The sequence below is a fragment of the Haliaeetus leucocephalus genome, unplaced genomic scaffold, assembly GCF_000737465.1.
Source record: "Haliaeetus leucocephalus isolate CR32 unplaced genomic scaffold, Haliaeetus_leucocephalus-4.0 Scaffold932, whole genome shotgun sequence".
In the NCBI taxonomy this organism is placed as follows: Eukaryota; Metazoa; Chordata; class Aves; order Accipitriformes; family Accipitridae; genus Haliaeetus; species Haliaeetus leucocephalus.
This window is the reverse complement of record NW_010973368.1, coordinates 17,287,939-17,306,925: the sequence shown is the minus strand read 5'-3', so window position 1 is coordinate 17,306,925 and position 18,987 is coordinate 17,287,939. Positions and strand designations below refer to the sequence as shown.

At 37.5% G+C, this 18,987-nt stretch overlaps 2 protein-coding genes across 3 annotated transcripts in view; one reads left to right on the top strand and one right to left on the bottom strand.

Moving 5' to 3' along the window:
* Positions 1–18,987, bottom strand: part of TECPR2 (tectonin beta-propeller repeat containing 2) — a 45,493-nt gene that overhangs the window by 26,132 nt on the left and 374 nt on the right. For both annotated transcript variants that reach the window (XR_775416.1, XM_010583966.1), the window contains exons 2-12: positions 14,347–14,631; positions 14,105–14,233; positions 13,554–13,685; positions 12,453–12,610; positions 11,015–11,327; positions 10,091–10,223; positions 8,283–8,753; positions 6,650–7,638; positions 5,012–5,195; positions 2,901–3,074; positions 500–680 (exon numbers count right to left, since the gene is read on the bottom strand). Coding sequence is in view for 1 of the 2 variants with exons in the window: in XM_010583966.1 (XP_010582268.1) it covers positions 500–680; positions 2,901–3,074; positions 5,012–5,195; positions 6,650–7,638; positions 8,283–8,753; positions 10,091–10,223; positions 11,015–11,327; positions 12,453–12,610; positions 13,554–13,685; positions 14,105–14,233; positions 14,347–14,580 (3,098 nt within the window). In the remaining variant the exon portion in view is untranslated. The remainder of the gene's footprint in view (positions 1–499; positions 681–2,900; positions 3,075–5,011; positions 5,196–6,649; positions 7,639–8,282; positions 8,754–10,090; positions 10,224–11,014; positions 11,328–12,452; positions 12,611–13,553; positions 13,686–14,104; positions 14,234–14,346; positions 14,632–18,987) is intronic.
* Positions 18,618–18,987, top strand: part of CINP (cyclin-dependent kinase 2 interacting protein) — a 6,783-nt gene continuing 6,413 nt past the window's right edge. Inside the window, exon 1 of the mRNA XM_010584029.1 lies at positions 18,618–18,663. Within this exon, the coding sequence (XP_010582331.1) occupies positions 18,618–18,663 (46 nt within the window). The remainder of the gene's footprint in view (positions 18,664–18,987) is intronic.

The window sequence follows — 18,987 nt, the reverse complement described above, 5'->3', positions numbered from 1 at the left end:
AGGATCAACTACAAAGCTAAATACCAATTACCCAGAATATTTATAAAAATCTGTGACTGGGAAGTGGAAAAGTATTATCCAGTTGCGTGGATGACCAAGAAAATGCTGAGATTTAATCTCAGAAAAAAGTCACTCATATATGGAGAGCTCATTAAAGCCTTTATGGCACAAATTAAATAAACAGTATTCAATCAAAAAAGTCATATTGAAAGACATTGTAGACATCTTTTAAAAATTGTTCTCACTTTCTTAAACTCACTTTAACTGTGTTACCACTTGTGTTTATGGCAATTTCTTTCATTATATAGCAGTCATTCATCAGACAGAAAACCACCAGTTACTCTGAGTATGTCTGGAGAAAGACTAAAGGACATACACATATATAAGTACATATACACACAAGTTCAGGTAACGCTTTTTCAAACATCAAGGAGTACCAGCACTGAAAACAATTATTTGTGTCATTCAGGTTATGACGCTGTCCCACCAGTGTCATTACCTGACAATATCACTCTTCCATTGTTCTCCTTCAGGACAAAAGCTGCGTACTCCCTCCCGGTATAGCAGGGCCCGCTGCTCACTCAATGCCCACACAACATTATTTCTGGATGTAACCTGTGACAGTGGATAAGGGCAGTCAACCTTTACTGCTCGGGCACAAGGACGATCCACACTCAGGCCTAGAAATCAAAAAATGAGGATTGCTTTACAAACTTTGGCTTTTTGCAACTAAAAGAAAATAGACAAAGCTACCCAACAAAAGAAAATGAGGAGGGGAATATCCTTGACACGCTAACATTTTGCATTTGATCACTATTACCTTGATTGACTATTCTTTCTATAAACCATTAATCATTTCCTCTAATATAGCTGAATTTGTATTTTAAGAAATAAAACACTGTATATCCTTCAACATCCTGCAGAGTGCACAAGTCCTGTCTTGTCATTTCTGTTCTTTTTCTCCCTCTAGTGTCAGTATCAGGAACCTCCGTTTATAAAACCTGTATTAGACTTGGCAGAAGCATCAGAGAAGGTGGCACTAACAGAAGAACTTTCGCCCAAAACATGCCAGGGAGAGAAGCAACCTGATCTGAATAGTGGCAGCAGAGCAATTACAAAAGAGCATGCCACAGCATGTAATACTGAAAGGAGAGAGGTTCTGGTAGATTTACAGGTAGTTTGTACACATTTATACATATAATCTAGCAGAACATGTCTTCTTCACAGTTACACTGAAGCTTGATTTACACGGCTGCATGTGAAACACCTCAAGAGACATAGCTTTTGCTGAATTTTCTCATGCTGCCAAAGCAGCAGACTCATCTGTATGATATCGTAAAATAAGAAGAACAACACTCATTTCCAAACCCCTGAGCATACACTTTTTTTTACAGAAGTTAGGGAGGACAGTTGTGGGAATTAAAAAATCCTAGAGAAACAACTATCCACCGGTTACCTCACATTTACAAGACAGATACACTAAGAATGTATTTTTGGTATCAAACACAAATTTAGAAGCCTAAGAACAGCAGAATGTAAGCTGATATAATCAAACCAATCTCTCACAGGGAAGAAAAAAAATATTGACAAACTTCCACAGAGCCCTGTGCAACTGGCATCAAAAGTTCACTCTTTATCACCACTATCCATGCTTGTTGACAATATGCATATGACCTTGGGCAGGCCACTTGATTTCTCTGTAACTACTACACTTAATGAAAAGAAAATAATTTAAGAGTAGAGTATCTTTGAAACAATGCTGTGTATTTAAACAATTTTCTTGATCACGAAGAATTTCTATATTGTGCTACAGCAATTAAATCTACAATAGAAATTAGGAAAGTACCAGAATTAAATGGAAGACAAATAAGAATTTTGATAGCCACTTGTAATGTTGTTGTGCTTTAGTGCGTCTTATTGTTTCCCCCTTATCCAGTCCTCCCCTTCTTCTTTCATCATGTTATTTGTAATTTTTCCTTACCAGCTCAGCTCTCTGTGCAAAACCCACATGCCCAAGAGCCCTTAACACTCTTCTCCCTTAACTCTAAAACTTGGACCTCCATCCTTCATTCTACCTCCTTGTATTTAGCCTGAATATTTTTTGCATAACATCTTCCAAATGCATCCTCTTCTGTTCACTGAAGCAGATAAAACTAAGGCCATGACTTCATAGTTGCCACTACACTATCCGTTTTTCTGATTCTTGCCCCATTCTCACCTAGTGAGAAGGCAGCTGTAAAGACTGCTGCTCCACAGCCCGTTCCATTCGTCCACTGGCTTTCTCTTATCACATAAAATACATACCATTTGTCTATACTTCTAAAGCACTTTATGATCTTCTCAGAATACCTTCCTTACATTATCAAGTGGTAACTCTTGCCTCCAACCGATCTGTGCTTTTCAAAACACACAGCTTCTACTTTCCCCTACTCTGTCCCCCGTACCCGAATTTCTTCTGAACAGCCACACACTACCTCATCGCCTTTCAAAGTCCTTCTCAAAACTTTGTCAAAATCCTTAAAGCAAGAAAAGAAAACCCACTTAAGGCTCAGTTGTTTCAGTGCACCATACCATTTTCAAGGCAAGAATATTATTTCAATATTTTCTGCAATCCTTTTCTATTTATGTGCATCCATCCCATATCCTTCCCATGTCATAAATTCTCTATACTGTATGTAATCCACTTGGCAGAAAAAAATAAGTGGCCATGAACTGGCTTTTCCAGTCTGCTAATTACACAGAATCTCACAACAGTTTCCAACCGTTTATCAAAATAAAAAGGTTTCCCTATGTCCTGGCTGTGGATAAAAGTTTAAAACAAATTGTGATCATTCCATAGACTTGAACTCTAATAATCTTAGCCCGCAAAAATTCAAAGAGCCCGCAATTAATTCAGGTACCTGTTTGCAGATACAGATCTCCATTTGTTCTGATAATCCAGGCAGTGTCATCACTTAAAGCTACAAATACAGCCTGGGGTAAAGCCTCATACCAGTGGCGTTTTCCTTTTATAGTTACTTTTCCACAAGCAAATGCTTTGTTAGTCTTCTGTTCAATCTTCCAGAGAAGAGCCCCTGTATGAGGAGTTAAGACAGAACTTAATATCACTTAGCAATTACTGTAACAGAAGCAGCTGACTTGTCCTACCTACACCTAAACTAATATGAGGGGAAAGGCAAACGAGCAGCACTAAACAAAAATGCGAGATTTAAAAACGCTTATAATTTTTTTTTAAAAGAAAGACCAGAACAGTGGCCAACTTCTCCAGGAATTGCTGAAATGCATTTACCATTATAGTATGTGCGATTTTTAAATGTTCAAATGCAAGTCACTTCTCCTTAGTTGTGCACTGAACACTAACAAATAAAACAAGTTCCATGTCAGGGCCAAACAAGCCTACTATTAAGAGACTGAAGTTCATGGCTTGCTTCTGTACTAGTTTGGTACATTCTCTGTACATAAAGGAAAAGGGGTTAATTGTAGTACTTCCACCTTTTACAAATACTAGTAGTAAATCATTACTTTTGCAGACCAGTCGTGAGTGACAAAGACCTGAACAGCTGTGCACATCATGAGCAGACAAAACTCAGAAATGCAACTTCACAAATCCATCTTGAGAACTTTTTCCCCCTCACTTGAATTAGCAAGGATAACAAAATGGAATTCCAAACCTAACTGCTGATTGGCACCCATGCTGGTTCCTACCAGAGCAGTACATTGTCATATTAACTTCCTTTGAATAATTCCACAAAGTAACATCTGATTCCATTTTGATGTTTCTGGTTAACATGCTCTTGTGTTAATACATCCACGCGAAACTGCGGATGCTAGAAATTTGTACGGATTCAGTGAAAAATTGGGTGAGTTCCTGGAACTGAAGGCTAAAAAACACAGAGAAACAACCTTTTGCCCAGGAGATCTCTGAGCTACCAACAATTGCAGTCTGAAACTGCCAAGGGCAAATGTCATACGTGCCAGCCCATTCCTTTTACTTTTCTGCAAGCATCTGCTTTTGACCACTGTTAAGGACAAGATACTGAGCTGGATGAGCCTATGACCTCACCTAGTACAGCCACTCATAAATTTTTTTTGTCCATAACAAAGCTCAGCTACAGATCAAATAGAACACACTTCTTAAAACAGATAGCAAATCTTCCCCTACAGAGAGAAGGAAAGATTGACATGTGCTTTTAGACATGACAGGGGAAGAAAAGCAGTGGCAAGACAGGAGACTAAGTAAAGAAAATGTCTGAAATTTGTATTTTCGCACCAATCCTGAAACAATCTGGAAGGCCAAAAGAGACACAAGTTTATAATCAAAACCTGTTTAATTTTAATCCAACATAATCCCTGTTCCCAACCATCTAGAAAAAACTCATATACAAATGCACCAAAAATTAAAAGCTTTTTTCTTTAGTATTAAAAATAAATAAATAAATAAATCAACAAACAAGCCCATACACAAAACCAATCCTACATTTACAACAAAAATAATTTTAAATTTGGGAATCATAAGCAGTTCTGTATCAAAACCCAAGGTTTTGTATAGACAAGGACCTCTTCATTTATCTCTGACTACCATGCAACTGCTGCTTCTGAAGTTCACTTTACTCGGGTAGATGCATGTTGAAAACTTCCCAAAATGCAATGTGAACCTGTTAGAAAGACAGCCACATAAACTAGAACATGGTATGCAGAGGTAGTGAAGATGCAGTCGTATCACCTGATATGACTTTAAAAAAAAAACAAAAAAAACCCAAACCCACAACAAACAGACCCACACTACTTTTACATGAAACAAGTCCCAACCAACCAAGTTTCTAGAAGTACTGTATTAAAAAATAATAATAAACTGCCTATGTGGAAATTATAGTCACAGAACTGGATCTGTAATCTCAGAAAAATGACAAGTTTCATCTAATTAAATAACTGCCGTTGTTAAAACAATAAGAAAGCAAAGAAAACTCACGAGTCCACACCAGTTTTGCATTTAGGAGATAAGCCAACCAACCTGAGGGGGAAACTGCCACCTGCTGGACACCGTCTTCAAACTTCTGCCAGCGCAGGCCAGCGGCGGGCAGCGCGCTGCAGTACAGGCTGCCTCTGTAGTCCAGGCACCAGATATACTTCTCGGAGACAACCAGGCTCAGGATGCCATAACCAGGGCCAGAGTATCCCATCCAGCTCTCTGCAAACTAAAAACTGTAGAGTCAGAACACTGTCAGGTGTCTTCAAACTGCACGAGAAAATGGCTATACAAGCACAGCAGCTCCCGTATTTTGATTAAAAAAAAAGCTAAACTTAAGGTTCTTAAGTACCCTAATCAATGAATACGTTTGCCTTGTGTAAAATAAAACTACATCTGTCAGTGTTCTCCAAGGTAGTATGTACTGCAAAGTATGACTACTGGAACAAAAGTTTTAGCAAAAACCAAAACCCTCCACAGTCATCTACCTCTGAAAAGTGGAAAATCTTCTCTTATTAACTAAAGAACGCATACTTAAAGTAAATGGCAGAGGCAAAAAGGAATACATAAAAATGTACAGTCTGTCCCTAGTCCAGGAAATTACTTGTTGTCTGTGAAGTGATGAGCAAAGGGAACAAGATAGCTGGAGCGCAGACACAGCTATACATGCAACTCCAATACTCTGTATGGTACAGGAGCCACGTATTGCAGAAATTTGGTTTAGAGACTGCTATCTTAACTTTTGATAGCTTGCATGAGGTGAACCCAAGCACTGCCAACATGACCTATAATGAAAGCATCTTTGGAGCTTTTCTAAACTTTCCAGAGTGCAAGACTATCATAACCTGAAACTAGAAGTCTTCTACACTTTGGGCTGCAGTTGTTACCAGATAGGACACCATCAACTTATAACTCAATGTTCATCAACAAATACTTGGTTGATCTCAATACAAGGCTGTTAGGTTTAAAAAGAAACAAAACCCCCAACCTAGAAGAACTGTATTTCCTTCTTAAGACTTCTGCTAAAACTCCCAGTGATTTTGGCAATTTTGCAAATTTTACAATTAATTTTAGTACTTCTTTTCTATGGCCCATATGAGAATTGCTATTTCTGGAAATGTTCACCCACAAAATAACAATGAAGGAAAGAGGCTAACAGAACAAGGAAAAATGTCAACAATTTAAATAGTACTAATGGCTGTCTAGGGCACAAAGAAAGACTAATCCTTATTCTGAGTATTTACAGGTAAACTGATCCTTAACCAGGGGCCAGCCATGTGAGATAATCAGCATTAATTCCCCATGAGGTCAGCTGAGGCTGGGAACAGCATTGTGCAGAATTTGGGCTAATGGAGACCCTAACAAGGAGCAGCCTTTGAGCATGACTTGGTTTTACTGTTCACTCTTTAATGGATGGGTTTATGACAGCATTTTTGTTGAGCTGGGAATAATACTGCCAGTGCAGCTTCTTCACATTAAGTACACATCAACCATTCTGAAGTCGGATACGTCACATTTCATAAGAGTTACAACATATATTGCTGTTTGGCTTTATGCTTTACTTGTTTACTCAAATCGAGTAAGAAAAAAATTGCTTTCCTAAAGAAGTAAAGGATAATAATTACATGAATGTTTCTTTTGAAATGCTGCAATTATGTATTTTAACTAAATTGAAACATATACCTGATCAGATTTTAACAGCACCATTTCATCTAGGCTTATCTTGGCCACATCCTGGGAACCAGGCCCAGCACCAACTTCAGGCATGCTAGTCTCCGAGGATGAATACGGTAAGCTATGTCCATAAATATCCTCTTCATCACTTGAGGCAGATTTCTCAGTCTTACTTTCACGAGCATCTGCTACCCATTCAGCAGCGCTAGTACTAGATTTAGCTTTGATTGCACTTTCAAAATTCCACCCAGAAATGGAAGTGTTATCTGAATAAACATCGTTAGAGATGTCAAAGTGGAGAACAGAAGGATCTGACAGAGCACTGTGTATCAGAGAGAGTTGCTGTTGGTCTTCCCTACCAGTTTCATCACTTTCCTTTGGTGTCAGTGATGTCTGAACACCAAGTACACTGTCACATTCCAAAAACTCTTGGTCTGTAAGGTCTGGCTCTTCAAAAGATTTTTCAGTATCCTGCAGCTTCATTTTATCTAAATTTTCATCTATTTCACACAATGTAGGAAAATCTGGCTCCTCCTCTTGGCTCAGCTTTCCAAGACAGCATTCATTGCTTGCAGAAACCACACTACCATCATATTCACCATCAACACTGCTTGTCAAGTCTTCTGCAAGGATTAGAGGAGAGACAGATGTCAAAGTATCTATAATAGTTGAAGTACCCATGCCACTGTCACTGTTTGGAAGTTTCTGTAAATCAATCATATCTCCATTTTCTTCATTAATTAGTACAGTCGCAGACTCAGGAGACTGTAGGACACTGAAAGTTTCCGAACCATTATCTTCTTGCAAGATGGTATGGGACTCCACACTGAAGATACTTTCTGGAGATCCAGTACTCAAATGATCAATGCTGCCACTCATTAGGCTGGAAGTCATGGAAAATGAGTCTGCATTCAACAAATGTGGACTATCACCCGAAAGCTGACGCTCATAAATTGGTGTACCTTCCAGAGAGCTGTGGTTTTTCCTGGTCCCACTTTCTGTTCTCACAAAACAAAAAAAAGGGGGAAAAAATAATATTAATAAAGTCTATTAAGTTTTGATGCAAAGTAAGAAATTTAAAATATTTTTATCACTGGAGGAAGAACGCAGTCAAACCTAAATTTTAACATACTGATTTATTTCAACTTCAACACTAAATGATACATATAAAGCCAGAAAAGTATTAATAGCAAAACATTTTAAAGTTGTAACACCAATATAGTAAACAATTAAAGTACTCACACTATTTTAACAATCTAAAAACCATGGCTAAGAAAGACACTGTCAAATATTCTAAATAGGATGAATAGGTATTACACAATTCCAACATAAAACTGGAAGCAGAGTGTTGCTTTGTTTGCTACCATTACCCCATACATTAGAACCTTAAGCATGTTTACATAAAGCAAAACAAAGTTAAACTAATAAAATAAACAGATCTAAAAAGACTTAATCAATTTATCACTTTCAAAACAGGCTTTCATCTTGAACATAAATGGCCCACCACAAACACTCAAATATCTCAAGAGCATGACAACACAATATAAACAAACCTTGCCAAACAAATGCTTTCTTGTGTGAAACATCAAAAGTGACATTTTCTAATAATGAGCAGTGGCAGGGAAAGTTCTGCTGGACTTACCTTGTTTCTTCTTTTTTTTCTTTTTCACTTTAATTGGCTTTACAATGAGTTCTTGATCAAAATCTTCAGAGCTGATTGTGCTGAACCTTTGTGAAGAAAGCTGACCTTCTCTCTGAGCTTCTGAAAGTTGGTCTGCACATATCATAAAGCTAGAGCCACTGTCCACAGAATTTACTGAACTGCTCCTGCTTCTTGATTCACTTACTACAGAGCAGCCCCTTTTTCTTGTTTCATTGCTCAAGTCTCCCACTCTATCAGAACTTTTCTCCGATAGCATTGGAGTTTCCAGATCATCTTTCACTAAAGAGTAAGAGTCATTTTTATCACCAACAACTGAAGGGGAAGTAACCATTTTTTTATCTGTTTCCACTGAAGGGCCAGATGATACAGATGCAACTACTGATAATGGGGTCAGCAATTTAGGACTCGTATCTGTTAAAGGATTCGGCAATTTTGAATTCACATCTGAAACTGACCAAAAGAAAAATAGAAGTATAAATACTAGTGCATCAATCAAGTGAGTAGGGGAATAGTTCTTGGAAAGCATTGAAAGAAAAGAAGCTTTATGCACTGGAAAAATATTCTAAGTTTGCAATATTTCAAATATATGTATGCACACACACAATGTAAACTTCATGTGAGTAAACCTATATGAAATCATTTTAGTAAAATCAATCCCCCAAAGCCTGTATCAAACTTCTATCAGCAAAATTCTGAATTATGTTTATGTATGAAGAACGGTACAGGTCTTCAGGTTGGAAGACCCAACTGTATCACACATTGAAGTGCCACCCTGTTATCTTCAACTTCTTCATTCAAACACTCAGGATCTTGAAAGAATCAAGGAAAATTTACCAGATAAACCACTGTGGTAATTAGAAGAAAATATACTTCAAGAAGGCTCAAATTATACTTGGAAGTTAAGATTAAAAAAATAAACACTCCCTACAAGTTTGTGAGTAAAGAACTGCTTAAATGACTACAGCTATCACTAATATGCAATGATAAGAAAGTTAAGTTCTCTAGCATTCAGTGAGACTTCATAGCATATTTACTAGCATTTTGCTAATGCAAAGCTAAGATGAAGTATTTTAAATGAGTAAGTAGTCCTGTGAGTGTAATATGCTGGATAATGGTGTTTACAATCTTTATGATTGAGAAATCAGCCAGCACCATCATTAAGCAAGTATTATTAATCCCTTTTACAGAGTTCTAGTAACACAGATGCTGAACTCAGATGGCAACAAATAAGAAAATAAACTCTCAAATTCTTTTCGGAATTTTAGTGAGTGTTCTTTGCCAGTTCTTTCTTTTTCATTGCTGGAAAGGCTGAGATTTTCTCTGGAATGTAGGTGGTGACAGGTGGCACAGAATCAACATATTCAGGTATCTCCAACCCAGACGATTGAGACTGACCAGTAAAGAGATAACAATGATCAGGAATCCAAACTGCTTCACCATCATGGTTGAGAATAAGGTCTCAGATGCACAGATTAGAGATGTCTGGCTGGGATAATGCTGATCCACTCTCAAAAAAAGGGAATGATAATTAGGTTTCTTAATGCCCCCATTCTCACTGCAGCCAAACCAGAAACTCAGATGAGCAGATAAATCAGATCTCTAAATATAATCTGTAGAAACAGATAAGTAACTCTACAGAACCTAGTAGGTTTTTGCAACAACTTGGAAGGGGGTTTTGTGGGGTTTGGTTTGGGTTGGGTTGTTTGGGGTTTTTTTAATATTAAAAAAAGTATGATAGGCACCATGTTCCACAAGGTACACACTAAAGTTTTCTAATCTATACAAACCTATTGATGATAGTCCTTCAGGTCTGCTTGAAATTCTTATTATGTCTCTATCTCCCTTTAAGAGAAAAATCTCATTGTTGGTACAGGATACAGACACAATATCACCGTATCCTTCCAAGCCACCAATCAAAGCCTATAAAGAGTCAACACAGAAAGAAATAACTGGTATCAGATTAAGACACTGTTTGGACAAGATGGTGCTCTTAACAAAAGTGTTCACTGGAATTTAATCAACACAGATAGTTACAAAATAAAGATTTTACCTTATTACAAAGAAAGAAAATAGAAAAAACAAACAGAGAAGCACCCTTTAATCATGATGTAGCTCATTTTTATACTAATTTTAATTCCACAGATCTATTAATTTCCTCTGTCCAAACTAGCAGCAACAATATAACAACAACTTAAACAATTATAATTTGGTGGCAGAAAAGAGCCACAGTACAAATGTTTAATACAAGCTTGCATTCACTTTCATATGCACTTTTAAGAAGACAAAATAGCTAACAGCTCACTCTATACCAAATAAAATGCAATACTCGCTTTTTTGCAGACACCAACAGTACTAGAAGGGAAAGAATAAATAGTTCCAGGCACATTGTGTAGGCCTAAAATTTCTTTTTGCATTAATTACTAGATTTTAGATTTATGTATGCTTTGCTAAGTATCAGAATTAATTATGATGTTAACACCTGGACTGAAAGTTTAAACATATTAATTTTCATATATATAATATACCAAGCTAGTTTCTGAGTATATCATTGCAATGACAACTTGAAGAGGGAGACAAGAAAGTCATCTTTGTTATGTTTAAATATGGATTTAAATCATGGAAGCGTAATGGATAACCCAAAGAGAGTCTCATGGCGTAGCATGAACAAATACAAGTAAGAAACAAAATAGGCACCCACAAGACTTATCTACCTGGTTCACAGTGTCTAGTAAGTAGATGCTGTATTCATTCCAGGTCAGCACCCATCCTTCTCGGAAAAAGCACGAAACAAGCCCAAGGTGTTTCTCTGGGGAGCTGTAACTTCCTCTGTCAGGTGGTTCCAAACGAGGATACAGTTCAAAAGTTTTTATTCCTCCAGCAAATACATCTTTCAATATGAATGTGGCCTGAACAGTTCCATGAACATCAGACTTCCAGAGACGAAGCCCAGGTCTGGCAGCAAATAGTGTCAGGTCACTCTGTTTACATAGGCCAGGTATAAAACATGCTCCAAATTTGCCAGTGCTAAAATGCAAAAGAAAAATTTATTTTAAAAGCTATATACTCAACTTGGAAACAATTTTTAAAACTGATGGCACAAATTTACGACTGCAAATTATTGAAAATAAAAATCTTTGATTAAGGTATTCAGTCAAATGTCTGAAGTACAAATTTGGTTACAGTAAGACAAGAACAGTGCTTCCAAGTAAGAACAGTTTTTCCTCAGCTTTAGATGTAGTGTCTGACATCTATTAGGCAACTTAAATGACAACTCCTAATAAGCTTCATAGCCTTAACAGTACTCTCTGTCCATCTCAGAAGGATCCTACTGTGCAGTCATACTTCTCCCAGGATTAATAAAAAACAGGCAAAACAGTACAAACTAATGCTAAGAAACTAACAACCTCTACTTGCAAGAAGCACGGAACAGACTTCAACTGTTAAAATCTTCATCTCTCATGCATAAAAACCACCATTACTATGACTGAAGAAAACCCCTCACACATAAGATGGTCCTTGGTATTCCTCTTACTATTCATATCCCTGAAAGATACATTATAAATCTTCTTTCAAGAGTCAGGTTCCTCTACTTCTAGATATAGTCAGTGATGCTGTTCTAAGACTGGGTTCCCTCCTCCTTCATATCCGAGAGATATTATGCAATAAAAGATGCCATAAAGTTATAGAAGTTCCTAGCCTTCACATCAACTTTAAGTGCTTGCTATACATTTTCCCTTTTAATTCACTTCAGTGTGTAAGAAAATTTGGGGTGTTGACTTGCTTTTTGCATCAGATATTACATCAGCCATTAGATGGACCTGATTACAATGCTCACACCAAGTCACAGTAAACCAAGAGGGACTGCAAAGGAAGTTTGGCGGCGATTTCAGTTTAAGCAATGAGAAAACATCTTAAATATTTTTGCATAATAGTGCCCTGAAAATATGATTGTAACATTTGCAACCATGCATTTTTTAAGTAGGTAGAATTGTCATTTCACGTTTGAGCACACATAGCTACTGTAACTAACTTTTTATGAGTGGACTGCTGTGTTGTGTTAATTTCACTGCTTAGATCACTCTTTCTGTAATCCACTCTGAAAAACTAGAATTAATAGATGTGCCTGCATCAAGATTTTATGAGGGTTACTTTTTTCTGGGCTGTGTTCCAACTTGCTTGACAGATTTCTCTTCTGTGTAAAAAAGTAGAGTCCGTTGTAAAGTAGAGACAAGCAGCACTTTCTGGTTGTATTCCAACTGGACAATTGAAGATGGCTCTTCCAATACAAGGCTGGAGTTGCAAATACCCTTTTAAAGATACATGCAATTAACAAGAGTCAACCTTTCTAAAAATGTAAGGTAGTAACCAACACTTCAAAGAAATTAATAAACCCAAGAAAGAGAAAACAAATAAACAAACAAATGCTTTTGAACTACTGTTGCACAAAGTTCACCTAATGAATGTGGAGCTCCTTTATGCAGACAAGAGGGGAGTTAGATTTTGAGTACCACAGTGGCACACTATGAAATTCAATTTCTCTTAAAATATTAGCCAACGCATTTCACTTGAAATCAATAGAAATGCTAGGACAAATTTTCTTCCTTCTCCACTGCCAGGTCATACAATGCTGAGATCATTACTACATTTGGAGATGTTAAACCTTTTTGTCAAATCAAATGAGGGACAGTCATAGGTAAATCAGGATGGCTGTTGTTTAAACTTTTCTCCCATATAGAAATTCAAGTTAGTACTTACTTTGTTGACATCCCAGGTCTGTATTAATTAACAAGACATTAGAAAATTTCCATTTACTGGAAACATGCTAGTCACCCAGGAGAACCCAAATATTACTTTCATTCCAAACTCTAGACCGAGATGATGAACAATTCTGAAAAGAGTAGTTGATCAATATAGTGAATCAGCAATGTACCCTTTCCAAACAAAAGAGAAAGTACTGGCTGAAAGCTGAAGGAAGATATGATAGTTATCTCAGACAGAAACATGAGAAAATGAGAAGGATCACCACTTTTTTATATTTTATTTTTTTAAAAAGGTAAGGCAGCTGCAAAGGACACCCAGTGGTAGTCTTGCTGGGCGTGTGCACACTTGGCCAAGTGTACACACAGCAATAAAGCAGTCCAACTAAATACACAATACTAAGCAATTAACTAATTGCTAAATATTTAAACACACAAGCATTCTTTCAGAAAATTGTAAATGGCAGTTAAGGTCTCTATAATAAATGCTCACCTGGTCTAGGTCTAGGGCAGAGTAGACAATCTTCCCTTTGTCATCTCCAGAGAATAATTTCATTCCATTGGGACTCCAAGCTAAAGCTGTAATGCTACTTTTGTGGATACCAGCAACGTCAAATCTCCGAAGCTATGAAACAATACCAAAGCAATACAAGAATGAGGGGGAAAGAAAATGCAGACAAAGCCTATTCAGTGACTTGGACTGATAAACTGGAGGTTAAGTACAAAAACACAGGTAATTCTAATTTTTATTTAGCACAAAAAACCCTAAACAAACAATCAAAAAACCCACCACCAAATAGCTCAGCCAGTTATTACAAATTAGGAATTTCTCAAAAGCATTTTTTATTAAATATATCTTTTGTAATTAAAAGCATGCTTTAAGATTATTGCTTTTATAAGCTTAAAATACGAAGCCTAAAACACATTCACAGATATTTCATCAGGCAAAATTCGCTGGTCTTCACTATTATAAAGAATCATAACACTCTACTAGGATATGCCATACTAAACCTCACAGAAGTTTAGCCAAATGCAAAGATTTACCTGTTTGTTTCTTCCAGGTAATGAAGACACAAGCTGAAAAACTGCCACCCGACCTGAGGCTGTACCAAGAGCAACTAGATCATCGAAACAACTCAACAGCTTTACAAAAGTAATAGATTCACACTTTCCCTGTTGAAACAAACCATACATAAAACTTGCAAAGTTAATGAGCAACAAACAGCAGCTCAATTCTGAGCAACTCGGCTTCATTAGAAGAGACAAGAGTAAAAGTTAGTATTTACCTCAAAATTGTATTTTTTCATCTGGTTTAAATGTCTGCAGTAGAGATAAAGCATTCCAATGCTGCTCCCCACAGCAATGTAGTCTCCATTGGTATCGAGTGCTGTGAGATATACCACAATAGAGCGAAAGCCTTTTTGGATCTTTGTAGGAATGGCATTGAGAAGATAATATAAGGGACAAAACTCCTTAAATATAACCGGTGAAGCCACAGATGCCATAGCAAGCATTGGCATCAGCAATTTTAAGGCTGAAATAAACACATCTACTTGACTGTGTAGGGAAATCTGGAAGACAAAAGCAAAACACGTGCCATTAACTTGTTTGAAAAGAGTATATGGTTAACAGAAAGGCACCATTTAGAAAGTAGGATGCAGAAATTCTCTGGTTCTTCTGTATAAAGAAAAAGCAAGTTAAACTCTTCTAGTGAATGCAAGTTAAGCTTATTCTTACGAAAAGTGTTCTTCTAAGAATATTTCTTAGGTTCAGCCAATATCTTAAGGATGTATGGTAACCACTAAATATGGGGTAATCACTTTTTCTTGCAGCTGTGAGCTCGTCAAAGTTAAGTTCAAACGCAGTATTTCTTCTCCTCCGGCTAGTGAAAGAACTGTAAGGGCTCTGACACTGAACAACCAATGCGGTATATTTCTTCACCTATCTGCAAATTCTACCCTCAATACTTCCAGTGCTCAGAGCATGGGATATTCACTCCATTAGTACTATAAGATCAAAGTATCAAACTAGTATTTATGCTCAACTCCTTAATGCCCCACACCCCAAGAAAAACACAGTTGAGGAACAATTCAGTCAGAGCTACATCTGCTATATAATCAAATAACAAACAAAAACCAAGAATACTGGGGGAAAAAGAGGGCAATGCAAACATGAAAAAAATCCCAGTTTGACAGACACAGGAAATATCCATATAGCAATTGAATTTAGAAAGATAAGGAGCAAACAGAAAAAAGTACCATATGCCCATGTTTCCCTTTATGGTTAAGCAAATAATTTCATGCTGATGCATGAAATACACTTAGGGGACAATTCTGGTATCTTTCTAAGAATAACAGAAACAAAGATTCTGTTTGCCTTCTTCAAGAAAAAAAATGTAGTCAGAGCTCATCACAGTAATAACATACTGGGATCTTCAGAAAAAGTTGGTATGACCATGCCATACCTAAAAGTATTTTAAAAATTTAATTAAACCCAGTAATTTTTCTCATCGTGGGGGGACAGCTTTGACAAGAACATTTTGCAGCAGTAGCTATTCTCCTCATGGATGACTCTGGAACACAGAAAAAAGAAAGAAACCTTCACTTCTTGAATTTTATTTTGCCATGAGCAAGTCTGATTAATGGTTGTTTAAGCCTGTAAAACTGAAGATTTTCTTAAGCTTCAGCAAAGTTCTAACTTCCTTAGAGAAGTGAAAAACAGAAATATGTCAATTGAAGTTAGAAACACTTCTAAATGCTCAAAATTATTCTGTAAAGTATTCCTACTGCAATTTGTGTGATATGCCCTACTGATATGCCTAGTTTTTATTTCTCTGAGGATGGAAAATGGTATTTGTTTGGCAGCTTCACACATTGCTTACAGTGTATATCAACTAAATTAGAAAAAATATACCTGCTTTAGTTTAATATCTCCATTACTGTGAAAAGCTCTGAGTCTCAATTTTCAAACTATTTCAGTTATTGTGCAAGAGGATTCAGCACAGTGGCTTTGGGCCCTGCAACACTTGTTGTCAACATACAATTCCACTAAATCCAAAGGGATTACTCGCATGACATTACCCATTTAAGTCCATGTTAGACAAGACCACAGGAATAAAGATTGGTTACTGAACCCGTATTTTACCTGTGTTACAAAACCTGCCAGTAAGTGAGCTAGCAGCAGTTATTAGATGTTCTTAATTGTGATAAATTCTACTGCTTGCTAGAGCTTAGAAATTAATTCCACTCTCCTCCAGTATTTACTACCAGTCATGACATCCATTTCATAAAATATCACAAGGGTTAGCTGATTAATGTGTCCAAACTATTTCTAAATGAAGAGTTGCTTTCAGAGTTGTTTTCTAAGTTAACAGATAACCTCAGTGCATCACCACTCTTTTACAATATTTTCACACACCACCTATTTCCTATCCTGTATTTTAGGTCTTCTGCCCTTTCCTTCAGCATTTACTACTTTCTATCTACACTCAACTAAATAAAAAGAGAACCCACCGCTAAAGTCTCTTGTTTGCTGTTCTAAACATGCTGCTTTGCCAGTTTAGTAATTTTACTAGCTGCTGGTCTGGTTTGGGGGGTTTGTGGGGTTTTTTTCTTTCTTTCTTTTTTCTAATAAAATAAAATCCAGTCTTTGTCCTGAGTCTCACATGCACAAATCTTCCTCTGTCTAATCTCAACTTCTACCACTCCCCAGCTACTGCCTCATGAATTTCACATATTTTGTTTTTTAAGTCCCCTTTGTCACTCCTACAATTCACATCTGTCATCATCCAAAGCTGCTCTTGTAGCTGGAACCATCTCGCACTCCCCAGTTGCCAAAGGACCTTGCAAGTCCTCAAAATTCATTCTCTCTCTTAGTTACCATCACTTATCGTTCCAGCTCAACTAAACTGCTAAAAACATAGTAATTCATTACAAACTATGGAATTATGGAAATTTGTGTTATCCAGAAAAAGACTATTACTCTTTCCTCTACAACTACCTTATCTGCAACCTGATGTACGTTTTGTAAGTCTACACTTAATTTAAAAAGAGGAAAGAAAAGGGAGAGTTTGATAGGGTTCCCCCCCACTCCCCCCCCCCCCCCCAAAAACCAACCACACTGGGAGGAATTATTTCTTGTCATATACTAAGTTAAATTAAAAAAAAACTGCTGTCAGGTTAGGGTTCTCACTCTTCATAAAATTTATATACAATCTTATTTCAATCTTCTCTGATGACAAAGTTTTACAAAAATGAAATTAAGTTTTGTTCTCTGTAACCCATTCACCCTGTACAATTAAAAAGTGTATTAATAAACTACAATTTCTTGCCATCATACACAAATTAGTTTCACCTTGAATGGTTTACAACTAACAAAACACTTGCACTGCTTGTGTGGAAACATATAACGAAGTTCAAATCATTACTTTACTAAAAATACTGCCAATTAAGTAATTTTATCTACACAAACCAAATGTATAAAGGACTAGAGAATTGCAATGTGGCCTATATATTCAAGAACCGCACAAACACCACAATTTTCTGCTTTTGAGCCTAAAGTCTTCAACATCCCCCTAATCACAGTTGTGTATCACATGTAGTCTCTTTCTCTTTATTAACAGCTTTAGGATTATTTGCTATCTGTTCTTCTTACTTCATTAATCAAAGGCAAACAGTGGATATAATCTATTTTCTCAGACAGATTTTGGAATTGGATGCACATGTTCACACTGCATCAGCCACAGTTACTCTGAAGTACATAACAGCCGTACAGGGCAAATCAGCTTGTGCTAAGCTGCTATCCTGCAGCAGAGATAAAGTAGAGAAAAATACCTTATGTTGCATATCAAAAACAATCACCAGATGAAGAGGGTCCTTCCTTCTCAACTCACAAAGTTCAAAACAAGTTTTTAAATATTGCATTCAAGGCCATGTTTTGAAAAGCAAACTTTTTTTCATTTTCTCTGGTCTCAGAAACAGGAATAAGGCTCAATGCTGCCTAACAGAGGCAACTGAAGCAAGAGATAATCCCATGGTTAAACAAATAAGCAGTGGTTAAAGGTTCAGTGCGAGGGTGTGCCACAGATTGACTGCAGAAGGCTAAAGCTGTCACTGCATTTCTCTGAGCCCGAGTGTCCTGTGTGTACAAGGGCGAAAACAGCTCTGTGTTTTTTTATTCTTTGACACAAAAACTTAAATTTAAGTTCATCAGAGTATGGACAAATTCGTATATATGACCACAGCTAAACACAACAATCTACTATCTCAGCTAGATCCTGCCAACTAAAAAGAAAAGTGGTTTTATTTTCTAATACTTCTTGCATTTTTAGCCTACGGAGCAGGGTACTCGACTGCCACATCTCCAGAGCTTTTCCCAGCAAAGAGCTGCCAAGCAGAGGGGAGAACACAAATTCACAGCCCACTGAAGGGAACGCTGAGGAACCCGATTAACACGCCTGTCGCTCTACGCAACTCATGAAACGCTGCATTTTTGCTCAAGAGTTTCTTTTGAAAGAAGAAAAAAACCACAACCAAACAATCCAACGTAGGTGTCAGAGATGGAAAGGACAGAAAAAGGAGCACCTGGGGTCACTGCCCATGCAGGTACGCTGAGGGGGGCAGCGGAAACCGGGCTTTACTCACTCCGATGCTCTTGGGACACCCAGTTTCTCTAGGAAACCCTCCTTCCCTAAATGTGTTTCTATATTCTAGCAGTTGTTTCAAACCAGTCCTTCCTAACACGCTGCGTTCTAGCACTTGAGGGGTTTCCAGCTCCTGACAGGGGAGGAAGAACACAGCCGGGGGCTCCCGGACGGACAGCCAGCAGCGCCGCCTCGCTTTCCCGCTGGCTTTACCTCAGCTTATGCCGGATTTACCCCCCGGACCAGACCGAGAGCCGCAGCCGGGGCGGGGGGGGCGGGGGGGGAG